Genomic DNA, 19,357 nt, shown 5'->3' with positions numbered 1-19,357 from the left:
CTGAATTGGGAATTGCTGAGAGACATGTGCACTGAGTACAATGTGTGCTTTGAAGCAGTCACATGCTGTACATTTAAAAATACAATATTAAATCTGATCATAGCACACAGATTTCACATAGCATATACTTTCAATTGGGTTTTTAGATTCTTTTTTTTCCTGAAGTTACTATGTTAATGAATAAAAAATGTACCCCAAGAAAAAAAGAACACATCATGATACAGAATTGATAAATATGATCTGTTCTGAGGATTAAAAAGGCATTAAAATATTTATTTTATTTATAGGAATGCACCTAAAATTATAGAGACGTCTGGAGTTCATTTTCAGGTGGGAATAATTTGGAACTCTTTTGCTTATGTTTATATATATATATTTTGTTAATCAGCTTTTTCTGGCCTTTATGTGGGAAGGCTGGTATCTCCATGTCTGTCATATTGTAGCTTTCTTAGCTGTAAAGTGTTTGCATGCTCCCTTATTGCAATGTGTGCTTCTGCACAGACAGTTTTAAAAATCATGTCTCCAGTGTCAAAATAGATCAGTGAATTTAGTTTGCATGCAGACACCACTTTTATGTTCCTTGTGTCACTACAAGAAATACAAAATCTTTAAGCTACTAAACCACGAGTTCTCCTATTTAACTCTCTAGCTGATGTCTTGTTGGCTGAAAATATATTGAAAGGAACTGAAATTTTATATGCCACATATGACTGCAATAGACTTTTTAATAACTACAGTCCTTTTCCTTCCCTTTTTTTTTCTTCACAAACAGGCGATGTATGAGCATCTAGGAGAGTTGCTCACAGTCTTGATCACCCTGGATGAAATAATTGACAATCATGCCACGCTGAAAGATCACTGGACCATGTATAAGAGGTGTGTCTCTCGTGAAAAACACTCCCACAACATACAAGATGAAAGCATGTGCATCTGTGTGGGAATGTCAGTGTGGGAACATGGATTTTGGTAGTCTCAAGAGTTTTCCAGAAGTTTCAGTGCAGAGCAGGGCTAAGCTCCCACAGTGTCCTTCTAACAGCCTGAGTAAGTTTTTAAAGTGCTGAGTGTTACATTTTCAATACAAGGTAAACATTTTGGCAAACAGAGTAATGGTTGTTGGGGTTTAAAATATATTCAGTAAGAAATTTAGTTGTGTGCAGAACTGATCTAAGACTACCCCTGTCTATACTGATCATGGGGATGGGCATGGAGATTTAAGAAAGAATACTATCTTAAATAAAAGCTGAAGAGTGAACAATTATAAAAGTAGCTAAATTAGTGGAATAATGACTGTTTCCTTGAAAATCTAAATTCAATGTGAGTTACTTGTTTTTTGTGGGGTTTTTGATTTTTGGATTTTTTTAAATTTTGGAGTTGCTGCCAAGAGCAGGTGTGGGCAATCAAAATCTATTGTCAAAATAGTGCAGGATATGATAAAACTGTGAGCGTGGTTTAATTGTCTTGTATGTGTGTGTTCCACACCTACTCCTTACAGGCTGCTAAAATCTGTCCATCACAACCCTTCCAAGTTTGGGATTCAAGAAGATAAACTGAAGCCATTTGAAAAACTACTGTTAAAACTGGAATGCCAGTTACTTGAAGGAATGATATTTCAGGTAATGAAATGAATGTTCCCCAGTATGATAAGGAAAACATACGAGAAAGCAACATTCTTTTTGGAATGGTTTGCTTGTTTGTATTTTGGTTTTGTTCCGGTTACAGTGATGTGTGAATTTGGCTCTTGCATCTGTGCATGGGGGGAAAAAAGGCTCTATTGTAACATCCTTCCTTGCTCTTTTCATGTGCTTGAACTGTGCCAAGCTTTGAATGGTAGCAGTAAATGCTGACTATTTTGCCGAATTAGGGAAACACAGACAACTTGGCGTTAGGGCTGTGTATTATCAGGAAGTCTGTTTTTGTCCATGTAATAGTGAGCAGGCTTACATAGCCTAGGTCCACTTCATTTTAGCTGCAAATTAATTAGTCTCCTCAGTAATATTTAAAATATATTAAGTGTGACATCTCATTCCTAGCTTATGAGACAGGTCATTGGAAACCACTTCAGTGGTACACCCCTGAAACATGCAAGTGCACAGGTGGGTGAGAAGGATTAGTACATTTTCAGTACAGTTAACTTAAATGTGTTCATACAAGAAGCCATCTTTTTTTAGAAAGGTGTGTATTTGAGTAATTGAAATTGGATGTTGTGGCAGAGTGGGCAGAGGATAATGTTGCTGAATTTGGTCAAAGCAGAGTCAGTTGTTCACTTCTTGCAGGTTACAATGGTATAGGAAAGAAGGGTTCTGTAAACGCCTTTTAAAGGGAAATTGTAGGTAAATAATTAAGCACAATTTGACTTATTCTTTCAAAGGACATTGCTATCAGCTATCCATTTTTCATTTTAGATTTCCCTAATGTTACATTAGTGCAAAGACTTCATTGATGTGTTTGAGACATCAGTAGGATTGGACTGGTATTCACTCAGGAAGTTTCCCCTACTGAGCTGCAAATGCCTCTTCTCAACAAAAATACATTACAATTATGTTTAAATGCAGTTCCATTAAAGACTTCTCTAATATCCTTAGAAAGTATGAAACGTGTTTCTATTTTTTGACTACTGTGTGGGTTTTGGTACTTTTTTAAACCACCAGCAGTAGTATGTGATTTTATGCTACAGGGTCATAAACCATATCCTACAAGTGACTTGCATGATAATCTTGTTTAGGTAAAGGGTAGTTATAGTATAATAATAAAAATATGCATCCAGTTTCTTAGCACTAGCACATCAAATGATTTCTTTAAAAATGCTCCTTAAAGGAGACAGGAAACAAATGAAAAGGGGTTTTGAATGTCAGTTATAAGAGGTTTTTTAATATTTTCTGTTATTATACTAAAAAATGTAAGCATAGTTAAAAATCTGTATGCTGTAGAAGTTTGACTTACTTGAGTTTAGTCTTAAATCAGTGAGCTCTTCTCTTGAAGACCAGTATTCTTTTGAGGTCCAGAATTCATGGCCTTATGATTATGTTTTTTTTTCCCCTTTTTGCTCAGGCCTGTATAGAGCAACAATTTGATTCCTTAAATGGTGGAGTGTCGGTGTCGAAGAACAGCACATTTGCCGAAGAATTTGCTCATACTCTTCGCGCAGCTTTTGCAAATGTTGAAGCCAAACTTGGTAATGCAAGCTCATACTTTTCCTGCCAGCTTAGTTGTTTCTAAAATTGTTTATATTGTTTGTCTGGGAGTAAACTTAACCAAAGCTGTGTTCCTGCAGGTGAACCTTCAGAAATCGACCAGAGAGATAAATATGTGGGCATCTGTGGCCTCTTTGTACTGCATTTTCAGATTTTTCGGACTGTAGACAAGAAATTTTACAAGTCATTGTTGGATGTCTGTAAAAAGGTGAATGCTTTATTCTTTTGTCAATAATTAAGAGGGGAAATAAATCTTCAGTCATGAAGGAGATAGTTTTCTTAGGTGCACAGCATAGCACAGACTTGGGAAAAGAAAGAACACGCAATGTACAAAAAATATGTCAGAAGAATTGAGGATTTCCTACTTTTTATAACTCTCCACCATTTTCTTCTAAAGATGGTCTAAAAGTTGGGTACTCACGTAGCAGCAAGGTAAAATAACTTGAAATTACCATTAAAATATTTCTTCTCAAGATTAATGTGGCACTGAGGACAAAAAACTGTTTGAGTTTTGAGTACTCTGGTGCTGAATAAATGGTGTGGGTTTTGACCTTGGCTATGAACATGTCTTTTGGAAGACCTCTAAGTCCAAAGGTGATTGGGACTTTTTCATATTGGATGGTATTACAAAATTATTAAATTCTCCAATACTGTTTAGAATCTCTAATACTGTTTAGAGTGGTAATAACTTTGCTTGTGATGTCCTTAGTGGACTTCTAGGGAAGAAACTTCTTTTTAACATGAATGTAATACTTTGTAAAAACCAGTTATGCAGACATAAACTGTGTTTTGACTTAAAAGAGGCATAAGAAACATGCACAGTGGCATAGTATTTGTTGTAGTTAATTATGTTTATTGCTACTTGGTAGTATTTCCGCCCCCCCTTTTCTTTTTCTTTACAGGTGCCAGCCATTACATTAACAGCTAACATTATCTGGTTTGCTGACAACTTTCTGATTCAGAAGATACCAGCTGCTGCCAAACTTGTGGACAAGAAAAGTATTCATTCAGTAAAAACACAAAGGGAGAACTTTCTGCAGCAGAGAGCACAGTCACTTACCAAGTATGCTTCCTAAATACTGCTGCATGATGTTGTTTGGCAAAGAGGGTTTCTGGGTTTCTTCATTCAGTGTAATAGCCTATTGTATATTGTTGCTCAGTGGTGTTAATCACCTGTTCCACTTCACTGCGGCAATGTGTGCATGTGTTAATGTTGCTGCAAAAAGTTTTAGTCAAAACTAAGCTGCTTTTTATGTCATGCTTTCAGAAAAATGTATATTATGACACCAAAATAACAATGTTCCTTCAAGTTCTAAATAATTCTTTCAGTTACTTCTATTTCCATACTTTCAAGTTCCTTCTTATTTTAAACTAGTGTCTAGTATCCCGAGCTGCTCTGTTTTCTATTAGGGTTCTCTGCTTTCTATGTGTTTATGGAGGTAGGTTGCTAGTAGGCTTATAATCGAGTTTTTCTCTGCTTGGTGATGATACTTTCTTTGCAAGCATTTCTTTCTTTGTGACTGTTTTTATTGCTTTTTTAATGGTCTTAATGGTCTTTGAAATTATCTGTATTTGAAAAAAGCTTCTCTTGTTTTGTGCTGTGCATGTAGTTTGCAGCTCACTTCCTTCTCTTCTAAAATATGCTTAAAGATGAATTTTTTTTAGTTGTTAAGAACAAGTGTACTGCATAGAAAGATAATAGGGCTAAGGTTTCTGCTTCAGACCAAAACAAGAAGGTGGAAACTGGGTTCTGTGGAATAGGAGTAAAAACTTAGATTTTTCATGTTGTCTTCCAACTGTATAAGCAAGGTGGCAGAACTGAGTTGGAGGGGGGAGGGTCGGGGGAAAAGCAACTCCGTGCCTACATGATCCTCTGACAGATTATTTTCTCTACTTCCCTGTTTCAGACAGATTATTTTCTCTACTTCTCTGGTTTTTTTCAATCCAGCTCTTCCTGGTTTATGTCCTGCAACCCCAGAAAGATTCAAGAGCTGTGACTGAGTCTTTCTTGGGCTTTAATTCCTGGATGGGGCATAATTGCACTGCTGCTTTGCTTCTGGTCTTGGGCAGCAGTGCTTAAGATTAAAAAAAGGTTGAAAAAAAAAATCTGTGTATTCATAGACATTTTGTAGAATCATAGAATCATTTAGCTTGGAAAAGACCTCTAAGATAATCAAGTCCAACTGTTCACCCAATTACTGCTGAGCCATTACCACTAAACCATGTCCCCAGGCACCACATCTACATGGCTTTTAAACACCTACAGAGATGGTGACTCAACCCTTTCCCTAGACAGCCTGTTCCAGTGCTTGTCAACCCTTTAGGTGAAGAAATTTTCCTAATATCCAATCTAAATCTCACCTGGCACAACGTGAGGCCATTTCCTCTTGTCTTGTCACTTGGGAGAAGAGACTGACTGTCACCTTGCTAAAATCTCCTTTCAGGCAGTTGTAGAGAGCAGTAATGTCTTCCCTGAACCTCTTTTTCTGCAGACTGAATAACCCCAGCTTCCTCATAGGACTTGTGCTCTAGACCCTTCACAGGCTTTGTTGCCTTACTTTGTACAGACAATTTTGAGGATATTGTAATAAAATCCAGATTTTCCTTCTACTGATTTGAATACTGCAAGTAATGTTTTCTTTTTTACAAATCCTTGCACTGCTTTTGATAATTGGACTATTGCCTTAAATATGAGTCCTCTTTAAATTGTAACTTTTGGTAACAGAATCAGTGATCTGAATATATTCCTGCTGCAAGTGCTGCAATATGTTGTATTGCAGTGTTGCAGTTCCATAGCATGGAATAAAGAGTTCCATAAAAGTGAACTTTATTTAAATGTTTTATTACTATTAGTGTAATTCAAACAGATAAATTTCTGTAGAATTTTGTAACTTAAGAGCAGTCCAGTCTGACATTGATGTAATGAGAAGTTATACTTTTGTATGTGTGTGTATAGAATACAACAGAAATTCAAACTTGAATGAAAAAACTTATACCCAGTGTTGGACTTTTTTGAGTAGTCTTTAAAAGCATTTTCTAACAGTTTTATTTGCTGTTTTAATTTAAGGAAGTGTAGTATATGTACTGCTAAGAGGGCCATTTGTTCTCTTGAAAGACAGATGATTTTTGACTCATTGTACAGATATAATTGGCAGACTAATCCTTACCTATAGAGAATTAAAAAGTAAATGAGTGTGTGGTTCTGGTACTTTTGGGAATGGTGAGTTGTTATTTTGGGGACCGAAGAGTTAAGATGTTTCCCTTGCAAGAATTTTAAGTTTTGGAAAGAGAAAAGAAAGTCTTCACTCTGTTCTTATTTGAGGCGAGCAACATTCTTTGTTTCCTTCCCCAGAGATATGCAGTCATATTATGTTTTTGTGAGCTCATGGATGACAAAAATGGAATCTATCTTGTCAAAGGAGCAACGCATGACTAAGTTTTCTGAAGATCTTTCTAACCGCTGCAATGTCTTCATCCAGGTGTGCAGTCTTTTAATGTGGTGATGCAGCAAACTGATGTTTTGATGCAAGTTGTTGAACATAAAAGGAAATCACAGGAGTTCTGTGATCATCAGTGTATAATTTACAGTGTGGGAATTCTTATAAAACTTTTAATGCCCAGTAGATATTCTTTAAGTAAGTCTGTAACAGGCCTTTCTGTAAAGGATGTGGGGAAAGGGAATCTGACTAAATATTCGATGGCTAAAATTTTGGATTTTTCTCTTGACTTAGGAAATCAAGAAAGCTTCATTTGCTCTGTAGTAAAGGTTTTGGGTTTCTTTCCTTTTGAGTCATGAGGTACTTAAGTTGGACTGAACTAGTGCCTAATTTAGTTTTATTTAGGACAATACATACTCCCAGTAAAGGTTTTGTGTTTCACTCTGCTTTGCCTACTGATAGTTCTTTGCAAGAGACAGCTGGTTTTCTTTTGACCTACTAGAAGCATGTAGTCTTAATGTAAGATGCATCTTATTTCTGAATTTATTTTTTGCCAGCTTTATATGTATCTATCTGCCTGACAGAAAATCGATGAGGTGTGTGAAAGAAGCATGATCCTGAATCTTCCGTAGCTGAAGACACACATGTGCTAGGATCTGTGGTTTTTACATTGAAATTACTTGCAGCGGACTTAGAATTTTGCTCCATACTGAATTGAGTTTCCTGCAGTGCTTGCAGACTTTTCCTGGTCTTTTTTTATGTTACTAATTTTTCTTTGGAATAAGTTTAATAACGTTTTTGTCATGGTTTATGTAACTGACATTGTATTTAAAAGCTTAGCATATATTGATGTGGAAATAGTTGGTTTCTTTATTGTGGGATAGACATTTCTATTTCAAAAGTGTAAAACTGTGTAAATACTGTCTGTGTATTTATTCCATGGAATCTGGAAGGTTTAGATTGTTTTTGTGATAGGATGTTTTCGGGGGGGATGGGAATTGTTTGGTGGGTTGGTTTACAGTAGATCTGAAATTATTACACCTTTGAGGCTCTGTGATTAATTCACTAACCTATGTTTAATTTGAATGGCTTTAGAATCAGATGATCTACTGAGTCATAGGCAGTTCACATGTCTGCTGTTGAAAGGGTCTTATTCAACTTTGGGATCTCAGGCTTTCTTAATGCAGTGGAGTGGAGTGGTAGATTCTCTAATGTGCAGAGGCAAAAGTTGTCCGTTATGCTGTCTGTCAGAGAGGACTTATTTGATTGACAACGTTGTGGAAATACTATTTTTCTCTTTTCTTCCCTTGTATTCATTTTATTTTTAGGGTTTTCTTTATGCGTACAGTCTTAGCACCATCGTTAAAACTACAATGAATCTTTACATGTCAATGCAAAAACCTATGACGAAAACCTCAGTGAAAGCCCTGTGCAGACTTGTGGAACTTCTGAAGGTAGGTCACTGGATGAAAACTATTTCATGTAGGAGATTACAATGAACATTGATCACACATCCCATATTAAAAAAAAATTGGGAGGGCCCCAGAACTGGACCCAGCATTCCAGATGTGTTACCTCCCTCGACCTGTCAACAAAGTGTTGTCTAGTGCAGCCAAAACTACCATTAGCCTTCTTTGTGGCAAGGGCATGTTGCTGCCTCACATTTAACTTGATGTCCACCAGGACACTCAGGTTTTTTTCTGGCAAGCTGCTCACCAGCTGGGTGACTCCTTAGATCAGTCCTGAAACTTCTTTATGCTCCTGAGTAGTTTGATTTTTCTCAGTTTCTAAGGGTTAATTGCAATGGCTACTAACTGTACATTACAAAGTGGAAAGAGTCTGTATTTGCAGTGTGGATTAGTCACCCAGCATAAAGCCAAATTCTAAAGGCAACAATTTCAGTAACTACATGAACTATTGTGTTTTGGGATTGACTTCAGGCAATAGAACACATGTTTTACCGAAGAAGTATGGTTGTGGCAGACTCTGTGACACATATCACTCAGCATCTGCAGTATCAGGCTCTTCACTCTATTTCTGTAGCCAAGGTATGTAATCCAAGTTCTAATAATTAGTCTTCCTAGCTAAGATTTTAAAAAATATTAATTTTAAGATAAAGTATTTTTCTTGTTTTTTCAAGATCTGTAGTGTAATTCTCTATCATAATCCACAGATATATAAGCTTTCCAGAAGTTCAGAGCTGTATCCTGGAAAACTGTACAGCATAGGTGGTTATCTATTTTTTTGACCAAGAATGGTTCCCCTCTTACTCTAAAATGCTGCATCTCTTGTCATCTTCCGCTTGTGTTCTTTTTGTTTTTTATTGCTAGTGATTTTCACAAACTGACCTTTGCTTACTTCTTTTCTGATGCACACTCATAAAGCAATCTGTTGCAGGTCTAAGCAAACAGGCTGTTATTTAAATCTTTGTCTGCTTGGCAAAGTTGCAGTACGTGATGGCTTACAGGAGTCTAGTGTGGGCATATATTCACTATTTCACTGTGGGATAAAATGGCTTCCTTTGCTTATCATCTTGAATTTCAGAATTCAGGGCAATTAGGAAAATGAGATTTTTAGTATTCCTGTTCTGATATATTACTGATTGTTTTTATTCTTTCATCACCTTCAGTAGCAGAATTACAAAGGATGTATGCTATTGTTATCATTGCAGCTATAAAATTTCCCATTTATTTGGCTGTAATCTCAATTTATATATTTAGCTTCTCTGTATTTTTTAGGGTAACAAAAAAAATAGCTGTACTTCTAAAAAAAATTATATATATACTTAGCAGGAGTAGCATGAACTGAAGAAATTCTAGGCTTCAAAGCTACTGAGAAAAACTATATCTTCAAACAGTTCACATATGTGTGGATAACTTTCATAACCTTTTCAAATGATATATGTAATTACGTGACAGTTATTTCTAAATGCATAGAAATATGCTAAGACTGGTATATTGAAGGATATTAAAGAGAACCCATAGGTGACCAATTCTTGATGTTTTGACTACTTATCAGAAAATATATAAAAGGTAGTTGTTGGTAAGTAAAAGAATCTGTCAGTACTACTCTTTATCTGCTCCACTTTGTTTCTAAGTGGTGTAAGGTCTAAGGTATACAGCAGGTAAGGTTGGGAGCTTCATATTGAATACACTTAGAATTGAAAGATGTTTTCTTTAACTTTCATGAAAGTGTACCTCTTCTGAGTTACACTGCTACTCACAAATACATCTGTGACTTTGACTTCTTAGCCAGAAGACTTGATTCCCTTCATTTGTTCATGCAAATATGGTCACCTAATCTTTCTGGTAAATTAGAATTTGTAGAAAATTGCAAACTGTCATTATTACCATGTTTGTACACCTTGTGGCTTTTCAGCTGCAAACTGGATTTTGTTACCAACAACAGGGAGTTGCTGATTAAAAATTTAAATTACATGTTCCTTAGAACTAAAATTGGCATGCAGCTTGTACACTGTAGGACCTATGTTCATGTTGAACTGCACGTATTCCAACTGTATATGTAGGCAATATTGCTGAACAGACAGAGTGAGTGAATCTGGGTTCAGTGAGCTCTGTTCACAAAACATAATTTGTTTGCAGAAATAATTTATGACAAGTCCACAAGCTTTGGAAATAAGTAGTAAGCTGTTACTTTTGGGCTTAGGTAACTTTTCTCTGAATCTCTTTGTCTTTCTGTCGTCAAGAAAAGAGTAATTTCTGATAAAAAGTACAGTGAGCAGCGCCTGGATGTCCTCTCTGCTTTGGTGTTGGCTGAGAATACCCTCAATGGGCCAAGTACAAAACAGAGGCGACTGATTGTTTCCCTTGCACTAAGTGTGGGAACACAGATGGTAAGTGCCATGATTGTTCCAGCCCTTTACTTGTTTATCGTAGTGTCTTTTATAAAGAAATATAATCTTGTGATCTTGTGTTTATTTTTTATTTTGCCTTTTTTTTCTCCTTCATTTCCACAGAAAACCTTTAAAGATGAAGAACTCATTCCCCTCCAGTTAGTTCTGAAAAAACTAGACTTGATCAGTGAACTTACAGAGCGGTAAGCAGTGGCATGTAGTATATAGAAGGCAGTGTGGTGTCTCTGGGGGAGCTGGATCTTCACTGTGTGAATGGCAAAATCTGGTCACTGCATTCTGGTGGTGATTTTTGCATGTTTTCTAGACCCAGGGATGGACAGAAAAAAATTTCAGAGTTAACACTGAAGCTCTGGTCTTTCTTTTACCTAACTGTTGCCCATTAGGTAATTTGCTGCTGTCATTGTTCAGAAATTTTATCACTTCCTTGGATGACTTGGCTTTGTAATAAGCTAACGTCTTCCTCCTTACTCAAACCCAAAATTTATGAGTTAGTACCAGTCTGTTTGAGAGATGTGACACCATGTTTTACTGCTGCTGTAGTTTCAGTGGACACTCAAGTTACATAATGTTGGCCATTTGAAAGCCAGGTGGATATCTGGGTTCCATGCATATTTTATGGAGAGAGACAAATATCTTCAGTGGATGACTCATCAGTTAAATTCCTAGCATAAGTGTTCACAGGTTGTATCAGGAGAGGCCTGTTTCTCCTTTGACTTACAGGAGAAACCAACAAGATACATTTGACCTCTAGGCTACTAATTGCATGTAATAAGAAAACAGTTATTTAGGATTTTGCTGAGTGAGGCTGAGCGAACCTTTTTTCTAAAGCAGGTACCTTTTATTTATAAATAGGCTAGTGGGAAACAAGAAATAAAAAGTTCTTTAATAAAGAACTTTCTTTTGGAGGACAACTCACCTGGAACATTAACTGTGTAAAACTTCGACATGAAAAGCAGTCGTCTTTAGTTTAAGCACACTAAAATAAGTATCACTGTGTTAGAAGAATGGTTTCTTCCAATTCTGTGTCTAATAAGTAATCTTATATTCTAGAGTTCGAGCACAATGCGACTGTTGTTTCTTATACTGGCATCGAGCAGTTTTTCCAATCTATTTAGATGATGTGTATGAGAATGCAGTTGATTCTGCTAGACTACATGTAAGTAATAATGTTAGTTTAACAAGCCACTGTTGTGGGAGAGATTCTCATGAAGAGATGGTAAAGCTTAGACTGAAGCTCTTAATGGAAAAGCTCAAAAAAAAAAAAAGTAAAAACCAGGCTACTGCCAAGGCAAACATTTCTTCTCAATCTGGAGGTTATAAAAGCAAACTTTGTTCTAAATCTAAATATATCTGTTAGATTGCTCTAAAAATCACGGGTTGCTATTATTAACTCTGGGTCCCTGTGTGTCTGTCTGTCTCTTTGTTCCTCTCTTCATTCATTCTAATTTAAAATGAACTCTCTTTGCCAGACTTGAACACTAAAAGCCTTTTTTCCTCATTGTGGTTACATATTTCTAAAGCACATATCACTATGTTCAGTGATTCTGTGTGGGATAGTTATCCTGTAACTTTTTCCACCCCTCATCTCTCCTCCCCTCATTGAAATATTATCTATTTGCTGCAGAAGTGAATTATGCTTTAGCATGATAATCCTGATAAAAATCAATCATCTGTTCCAGAGTTGTACTCGCCATGGTCAGTTACAGTACTTAAATGAATATAGTGCAAATAATTTCTGGTGAAATAGCTAAAAAATATGATCTTCCAGTCAGCAAATCAATGGCAACTAAATACTTCAGATTTACAATTAAGGACAGGAAACTTTAGTAGGTTTTAGGAAGTCCATTTTTAATAAAAATGGGAAGACTAGTGGTTTTGATTTTTGTTAGCTTTGAATGTTATTTGAGATGCTGGTGACATGTCTGTTAAGTGTAATATTTTTTTTCAGTATATGTTTAGTGCACTACGGGACTGTGTACCTGCTATGATGCATGCAAGACACCTGGAATCTTACGAGGTGCTTCTGGAATGCTATGACAAAGAAATCATGGAAGTGCTAAATGAGGTAATTTGCTGTGATTGGAAACTGAAGACACCACTATGCTCGGAATATCTTTACAGGCTAGCATCTACTGTACCAAACCTGATATGATCAATAAAAATAGCACAGAGAACTTTGAGATTGATGTGAAGTATTTTAATAAATAAGAAAGTGTTCAGTTTGACTGATGATTTCAGTTATTTAAGACCTGTTGTTAATGGTATCTGTTGGCTGGGAACATGAAAATAATGCTCCCTAAATTACATAAGTTAGCAAAACCTCAGTTACAGATTTGACTGTGCAGACAGAGGAGTGCTTTTTGTCAGATTAGCTTCTACTTGAATGAGTGCCTAAGATAAGTGCTACTGGTTTTAGTATGCATGGCTTTTAGTAGTGAAGGGTCTGCAAATGGAGATGGCCTCGAGTGAATTATTATCTAGAATTATGAAGGAGGTTTGACAGAAAGAAAATACAAATTTGGATTTCCTTAATCCTGGTTTTTAACCTTTGAACCACTGTTTTTATTTGACTAGTTCAAAACCAAACATTACGTATTCTTCAGACATTCAGGCCAAATTGTGTATTGCAAGACTCTTCCTCACTGAATTAGGTCTTACTATTTAGATAGACAGCCCTCAGCCTAGTTCCCGTTAAGATGAGAAGTGAGTCTACATAAGTTTAAATTTCGTTAAACTCCTACATGGAAATTTTAGTCATGCAGAGTATGGCAGTAGGTAGTTAAACCTTTGCCTTTTCTGAGCTGTGTTGCTTTTTCTTGCTGTAGTGTACTAGAACAAGAACACAGGAAATAAATGTCCTTCTGGCTCCCAAGTGTTGATTCGCTTGGACTTGTGTGGCTCTGCCAAGGCAACGCTGTTGTCAGTAGTTTAATCAGTCCACATATCTGTGGAGAGAAATTTTGATTCTGCTAACAGAGCATTGTAAGTGGATACTGAACATGCCTTTTTTGTTTTTGTTTTGTGGTTTGTGTTGGTTTTCTTTTTTCCTAACTTTCCTTAATAGCACTTGCTGGACAAATTGTGTAAAGAGATAGAGAAGGACCTACGCTTATCAGTTCATACACACCTAAAGTTGGATGACAGAAACCCCTTCAGAGTTGGTATGAAGGACCTAGCTCACTTCTTCTTTCTGAACCCCATACGTTTTTTCAATCGATTCATTGACATAAAAGGTGAGGAGTTACATGTTGTCTTTGTTCTATGATTTTCATCTCTGTTATACTTTGGCTTAGTATATCTCTTCACTTTTTTCCACACTTCCTTAAGTAAATAGGTGGTGGTATTTTAGTTCATCCTTCTGTGTGTTTACAGCATATGTAACCCACTATTTGGACAAGACCTTCTACAACTTAACGACCGTAGCTCTTCATGACTGGGCCACCTACAGTGAAATGAGAAACCTGGCAACGCAGCGCTATGGTTTAAGTATGACTGAGGCACATCTTCCCAGCCAGACTCTGGAACAGGTACAGTACCCACAGGGTATAATTTTTTCCATTCCACTGTCATACAACCTAGCTGTTCAAAGGACTGATTGAAATTAAAGTACCCAAGAATAGAGAACTGTTTGGAAAAAGTGACCTTTAGTTTCTGGTTGACTTGTGAGACAGGATCTTTACCTACTTTAGGAGATCACACCAATATCAGTTAATTTCATGTTGGACTTGTATGATTCTTTTTTTTTAACATAAGATTTAATGAAATGAGTCAAGTCTGCAAAGTCAGAGAATGTTTTCTTGAAAATTCAGTGTCAGCAATTTGACAAGCAATGCATCTGGAATACAACTGTCACAAGTCTGGAATGACCTTTGCATGGTGTGTCTTTTCCTTGGTTTACTACTTGCTTCTCAGCACATTTGCCTTAGTGATCATCAAGAGAAACTGTTTCACAGGCTGGACACTGAGGACTTTGGGACACTTGTGCTTAGATTAATAGGAGAGTGACTTACAGCCTCCTCAAAACTGCTAAACATGGTTACATACAGAGTAAAGTTACAGTGTCATGAAGTTAATGGTGAATGTATTCACTTTTATAGGGTCTAGAAATTGCATATTTTTGAAGACTTTCCTTTAAGAGTTTTAGTATCTTGGACACATTTGGCAGTTAGCTTCATTCCCTCATTTGGATTAGCACATTGGTGAAAGCTCGTAGAAATATAGCCCCTTTTTTTTCTAATGTTCGTGATGACTGTGTTTTCCTAAGTTGAAGGAGGGCACAGAACTAACAATTCTAGCTGCTTTTTGGTACAAAAGTGCTGTAGATCAGTTTCTGTTTCTGGTTTTGGCTTTCTATTAGCAATATTTGGCCAACCCATTGTTATAAAGAATTAAATAATTTCACAACATTGGTTTCATAACATTCATTCTGATATAAGCTTTACTTCAAAACAAAGACAGCCCACACTCCATAACCCTCCAGCCCCAGCAAAATCCTGTTAAAATCCATGGCACAACTGGAAATAGGGTGTATAAATTAAATAGCATCCTCTCCGTGCACATTGATAATGAAGGGACTCGTTCAAGCAAAACAACTGTAAAATTTATGTGATAAATAGAAAACTTCAGTCTCCCAGACAGGTTGGGCAAAACGATATAAAAAAGTAGATAGTTGCTTATGTCTCTGTAGACATCTATATGTCTGTAGAAATCTCTAAGGCAAGATTCCATTTGGAATCTGAGAACAGCCAAATTTTTTTTATAATTGGGTCTTGTGGAATAGACTGGAGGGATTCCTTACTTTCAGAAGATGGAAAAAAACAGGCAGGAGTGTAAATGTTAAAATGTGGACTGAGTTGCTTTATCTCCTCTAAGCATTATCTTACAGATACTGAACAAAAATTAAGAGATTCTTCATTTTGCAAAGGAAAACATTGCTTTCTAAAACATCTTCAAGTAACTACAGAAAATAGTATTTTTACACTTTAGTGTTTAGACATGTTCTTGAGGAGTTTTATCATAGTAATTCTCAATAAATAATGTTGTTTCAGGGTCTGGATGTTTTGGAAATCATGAGAAATATTCATGTTTTTGTATCCCGCTACCTCTACAATCTGAATAATCAGGTAAGGTATATCCCATCCTTTTCCTGGCATTTGGCTCCAGTTTGAAGGGGTTGAGAAATGTAGAGTAGTATACATGTAAGGAAAACCTAGGCTGAATATACATAGTGACAAGCTATAAAATGGCTACTGCTGCTCTAGAAAAATGTCTTTGGGGATGCTGTAGCTTGGTCTTGGAGAATGTTGTGTAAGCATATTTTGGATATGGTGTGCCAGTAGGATCACTCCATGTCCAGTGAATTTTCCAGTGAATCTACAAGGCAGCAGGGATAATTGACTGCTCTATGAGGACATACTAAGTATGTGATTTTTGAACTTGTAAAACGGGTATCTGAAAACGTGTTATTGGAGAGATGAAGCAGTGAATGACATGGAGAGCATCTAAAGGAAACAAACCTGTGGGGTTTCTCACAGTGTGAGAATGAGGGGCCCACCACAAAAATGAGCAGCTTTCTTAAAGAAAAGGAAGTACTTTTTCTCATAGCACATAATTCAGTAGTGGAACTCGTTGCCATGGTAAATAGTGGGGCCAAAAGTACAAACAGGTGCCAAAAGAGTTTAGACTGCTTAATGTCAGATATAGTCTCAATAAATATGGGAGTCTGAGTGGAACATCTGCCTTGGAATTGTTGAGTCACAGCTCTGTAAAAATTGGAAGAACCTACCAGATAAAGTTTATGCATGCTGCGTTTCTTTGGTTCTTTCCCTAATCAGCAGTTATCAGCTGCTTTCAGAAACGGAATATGTACTATTTAGATTGATAATATATCACAGAACCAGTTTTGAGTAATTAATTTTCTTTTTCCCTCTGTGCCTCCCAGATCTTCATTGAAAGAACAAGTAATAACAAACACTTGAACACCATCAATATCCGGCACATTGCTAATTCAATTCGAACTCATGGAACAGGAATCATGAACACAACAGTGAGTATCTTTTGCAGTGTTGTTGGATTTTTTTTTTAATTGTGCACGAAAGCCTCCAAAATCCTGCATCTCCTAGTAGTTTGTCATTGTTCAGTTTTAATAATGCAGTAATCTCCATACTGTGCCAAAGATAGTTTCAGGTTGATGCTTTCCAGGCTGCTGCTTAACTTTTACCTCTTTGCTGTTTTCTTTTTTTCTATTCTTCTGGCCCTATCAAAAAAAACCAAAAGGAACCTTGCTGAAATAGTGAACCCACTCTCAAGTCATTACTTTCAAAGTGGAAATTATTAGAAAAATAAGGTTTTAATGGTTTTTGCACTATTCTTCTGAGAGTGGGGACTTCAGTTTCTCAAATAAGTGCTTTTACATTTCCCGGTGATGTAGATTTATTCACTTCTGATTGTGAGTAAACTTATTTATGCAGATGGAGAAGTATTGAGATATGTAGGGTAGAAATGTACTTCTGCCTTACGGGAAAGTGTTTTAGAAAACTTTGAGGAAGTGAAAAAGGTGTGTCAGGAGGTTATGCAGATTCTGTGACTTGACGGAAGAAGTTGGGCATGTCTGCCCATTTCAACTTGAAATGTTTGTGTTACTTCAAAAGGACAGTTACAGGATATTCCAGACTAATGGTTGTGTAGGGTATGTCATTGACTGAAATAGTGAACTTGTCCCTTGATCTCTCTGCCTTTCCTGAAAGAGAGTAGACCTTCCAGGAGAATGGTTTTCTTTATTCTTTTAAACCAGTGAAATTAAAAAAATATGCTGAGAACTTATAATACAAGTTACTCAGGCATCTTCTGAAAAAAGGCTGTTAGATGTGTTTGTTACTTTGCTAACTTTCTTGATATGACTGGTTTTTTTCTTTTTGTCATTTAGGTAAACTTCACTTACCAGTTTTTGAGGAAAAAGTTTTATATTTTTAGCCAGTTCATGTATGATGAACATATCAAATCCAGACTTATCAAAGACATCAGATTCTTCAGGGAAGTCAAGGATCAAAATGATCACAAGGTATTGTAGTTTTTGATGGCTTGAGAGTAACTTGGCTATAAGAAGTGCTACTTTTATGTGACTGAAGGTGCACCAAACCATAACACTCCTATTATTTGTGTATCTCCATACAAAGTGACATCTTTTGTCCTAGCAAAATGCAGTGTTACAAAGTCTGTGTTCAGGATGGCTTTGTTTCATTCTATCTGCTCTGTAAACATGAGGCTGGCTAAAATCATTCTCCCAGTGACCCAAAACAACGATTTGATGGGATAGTAGTTTATTGGAGGTTCTAAATTTCTGGTCCAAAACATGCTTAACAGTTGTCAGTTTTGAATAATAAGCTTATTCAAATTGAATCTAAAATGATGTGAACATGTAGTACTCATTCCGGTATGTCAGGATTTGGGGATGAGGGTCTGATTTTCCCTGCTAGAAAATTGATTTCTGTAAAATTTGAAGACTATGTATTTAGTAAAATGGGCTGCTGGCTTCTTTGTATGTCATGTGCTTATTTCTTTTAGGAATACTTTCTTGTTCTCAGTAACACTTCTATTTTACTTCTCAGTTTGCAGAAATGACTTAGTCAAATGACTTTTGTCGTGTAATACAGACAAACAGGAGTATAATTTATAAAAAAAATGAAGCTGTAGATGTGAAGTAAGACTACATTGCAAATAGAATTGTATTGATATGATGACTAATTTTTTTCCTAATGATAAGTAGTTATTCTTACAAATTATTCTAAAATATTTTTCTAGTATCCCTTTGAAAGAGCAGATAAATTCAACCGTGGCATCAGAAAACTTGGAATAACCCCGGATGGCCAGAGCTATCTTGACCAGTTCAGGCAACTCATAAGTCAAATTGGTATGAAATGCTATCTAAGATGTTATAAATGTTATTAAGTGAAAGAGATCTTCATAGCCTAGTAACTGAACTTTTAGCTCAGGCTAAACGTACATTTAATTTCAGTCAGATGGAAAGTAGTTCACTTGTAGCCCGTGCTAAATAAATGCTCTCATCTAATTACACAGTAATGTCATTTGCATGTCTCAATCCAAAATATACTTACAGCTTGCAAACATTCCTGTTCCCTTTTCAGCTCTTTTCTGTATGTTAATGGAGCTGACTTTTAACCATATCGAGTGTATTTGCTAGTAAAAACATAAAACTGTTAAGTGCATGTACTTAAAAAAATGACCATATACCCAGCTAAAGTATTATATTAATTTACATTTCAGAGCTTGTAGGAGCTGTGAAAACTGTGTGTGTGTATTTAAGTAATTTCAAATTGCTTCTTTGTTTTTTCTTGTTTTCAAAGGCAACGCTATGGGTTATGTACGAATGATAAGATCTGGTGGACTTCACTGCTGTAGTAGTGCAATTAGGTACTTCCACAAATATTTAATTTTTCTGTTTACTCCTCCTCCTCATTCCTTTGCTCCCTATTCTTGTTGGTATTCCCTAGATTCTTATCCATCCCCAATAAATTTTGAAAAGGTCTATTTATATGCTTTCATTCAAGGGGAATTATCAGACAGTGCTGGAATTCAGAACTGTATAATCATTGCCATAAACCACTAAAAATAAAAGAAATTCTATGGAAAAACCCTGGAAAAAAGTTAATAGAATGTACAAATAAGACATTAGTCTTTAAGTCAGTAATTTCTGGTGTTAATCACTTCAAGGGCGTACTAAGGAAAAATAATACAAGCCTTGAGGAACTTGGAAAAACTGTCTTTTTTCTGTATAGGTGTTGTCTGTGTTTATAGAAGGTTATCGAAACATAGTGACTTTTACATAGTAAGAAATA

At 36.2% G+C, this 19,357-nt stretch overlaps 1 protein-coding gene across 6 annotated transcripts in view; it reads left to right on the top strand.

The window, feature by feature from the left end:
* Positions 1 to 19,357, top strand: part of WASHC4 (WASH complex subunit 4) — a 43,054-nt gene that overhangs the window by 11,715 nt on the left and 11,982 nt on the right. For all 6 annotated transcript variants that reach the window (XM_027680433.1, XM_027680434.1, XM_027680432.1 and 3 more), the window contains 20 exons: positions 288 to 330; positions 773 to 876; positions 1,493 to 1,613; positions 3,049 to 3,172; positions 3,272 to 3,399; positions 4,094 to 4,254; positions 6,544 to 6,670; positions 7,957 to 8,082; positions 8,569 to 8,676; positions 10,335 to 10,481; positions 10,605 to 10,684; positions 11,553 to 11,658; positions 12,451 to 12,567; positions 13,567 to 13,735; positions 13,875 to 14,029; positions 15,551 to 15,625; positions 16,444 to 16,548; positions 17,428 to 17,562; positions 18,303 to 18,411; positions 18,866 to 18,932. In XM_027680433.1, coding sequence (XP_027536234.1) covers positions 288 to 330; positions 773 to 876; positions 1,493 to 1,613; positions 3,049 to 3,172; positions 3,272 to 3,399; positions 4,094 to 4,254; positions 6,544 to 6,670; positions 7,957 to 8,082; positions 8,569 to 8,676; positions 10,335 to 10,481; positions 10,605 to 10,684; positions 11,553 to 11,658; positions 12,451 to 12,567; positions 13,567 to 13,735; positions 13,875 to 14,029; positions 15,551 to 15,625; positions 16,444 to 16,548; positions 17,428 to 17,562; positions 18,303 to 18,411; positions 18,866 to 18,932 — 2,307 coding nt within the window. The remainder of the gene's footprint in view (positions 1 to 287; positions 331 to 772; positions 877 to 1,492; positions 1,614 to 3,048; positions 3,173 to 3,271; positions 3,400 to 4,093; positions 4,255 to 6,543; positions 6,671 to 7,956; positions 8,083 to 8,568; positions 8,677 to 10,334; positions 10,482 to 10,604; positions 10,685 to 11,552; positions 11,659 to 12,450; positions 12,568 to 13,566; positions 13,736 to 13,874; positions 14,030 to 15,550; positions 15,626 to 16,443; positions 16,549 to 17,427; positions 17,563 to 18,302; positions 18,412 to 18,865; positions 18,933 to 19,357) is intronic.

Source organism: Neopelma chrysocephalum, unplaced genomic scaffold (assembly GCF_003984885.1).
Source record: "Neopelma chrysocephalum unplaced genomic scaffold, ASM398488v2 Primary Assembly neopelma1_59, whole genome shotgun sequence".
Classification (NCBI taxonomy): Eukaryota; Metazoa; Chordata; class Aves; order Passeriformes; family Pipridae; genus Neopelma; species Neopelma chrysocephalum.
This window is presented reverse-complemented; position numbering and strand designations above follow the sequence as displayed.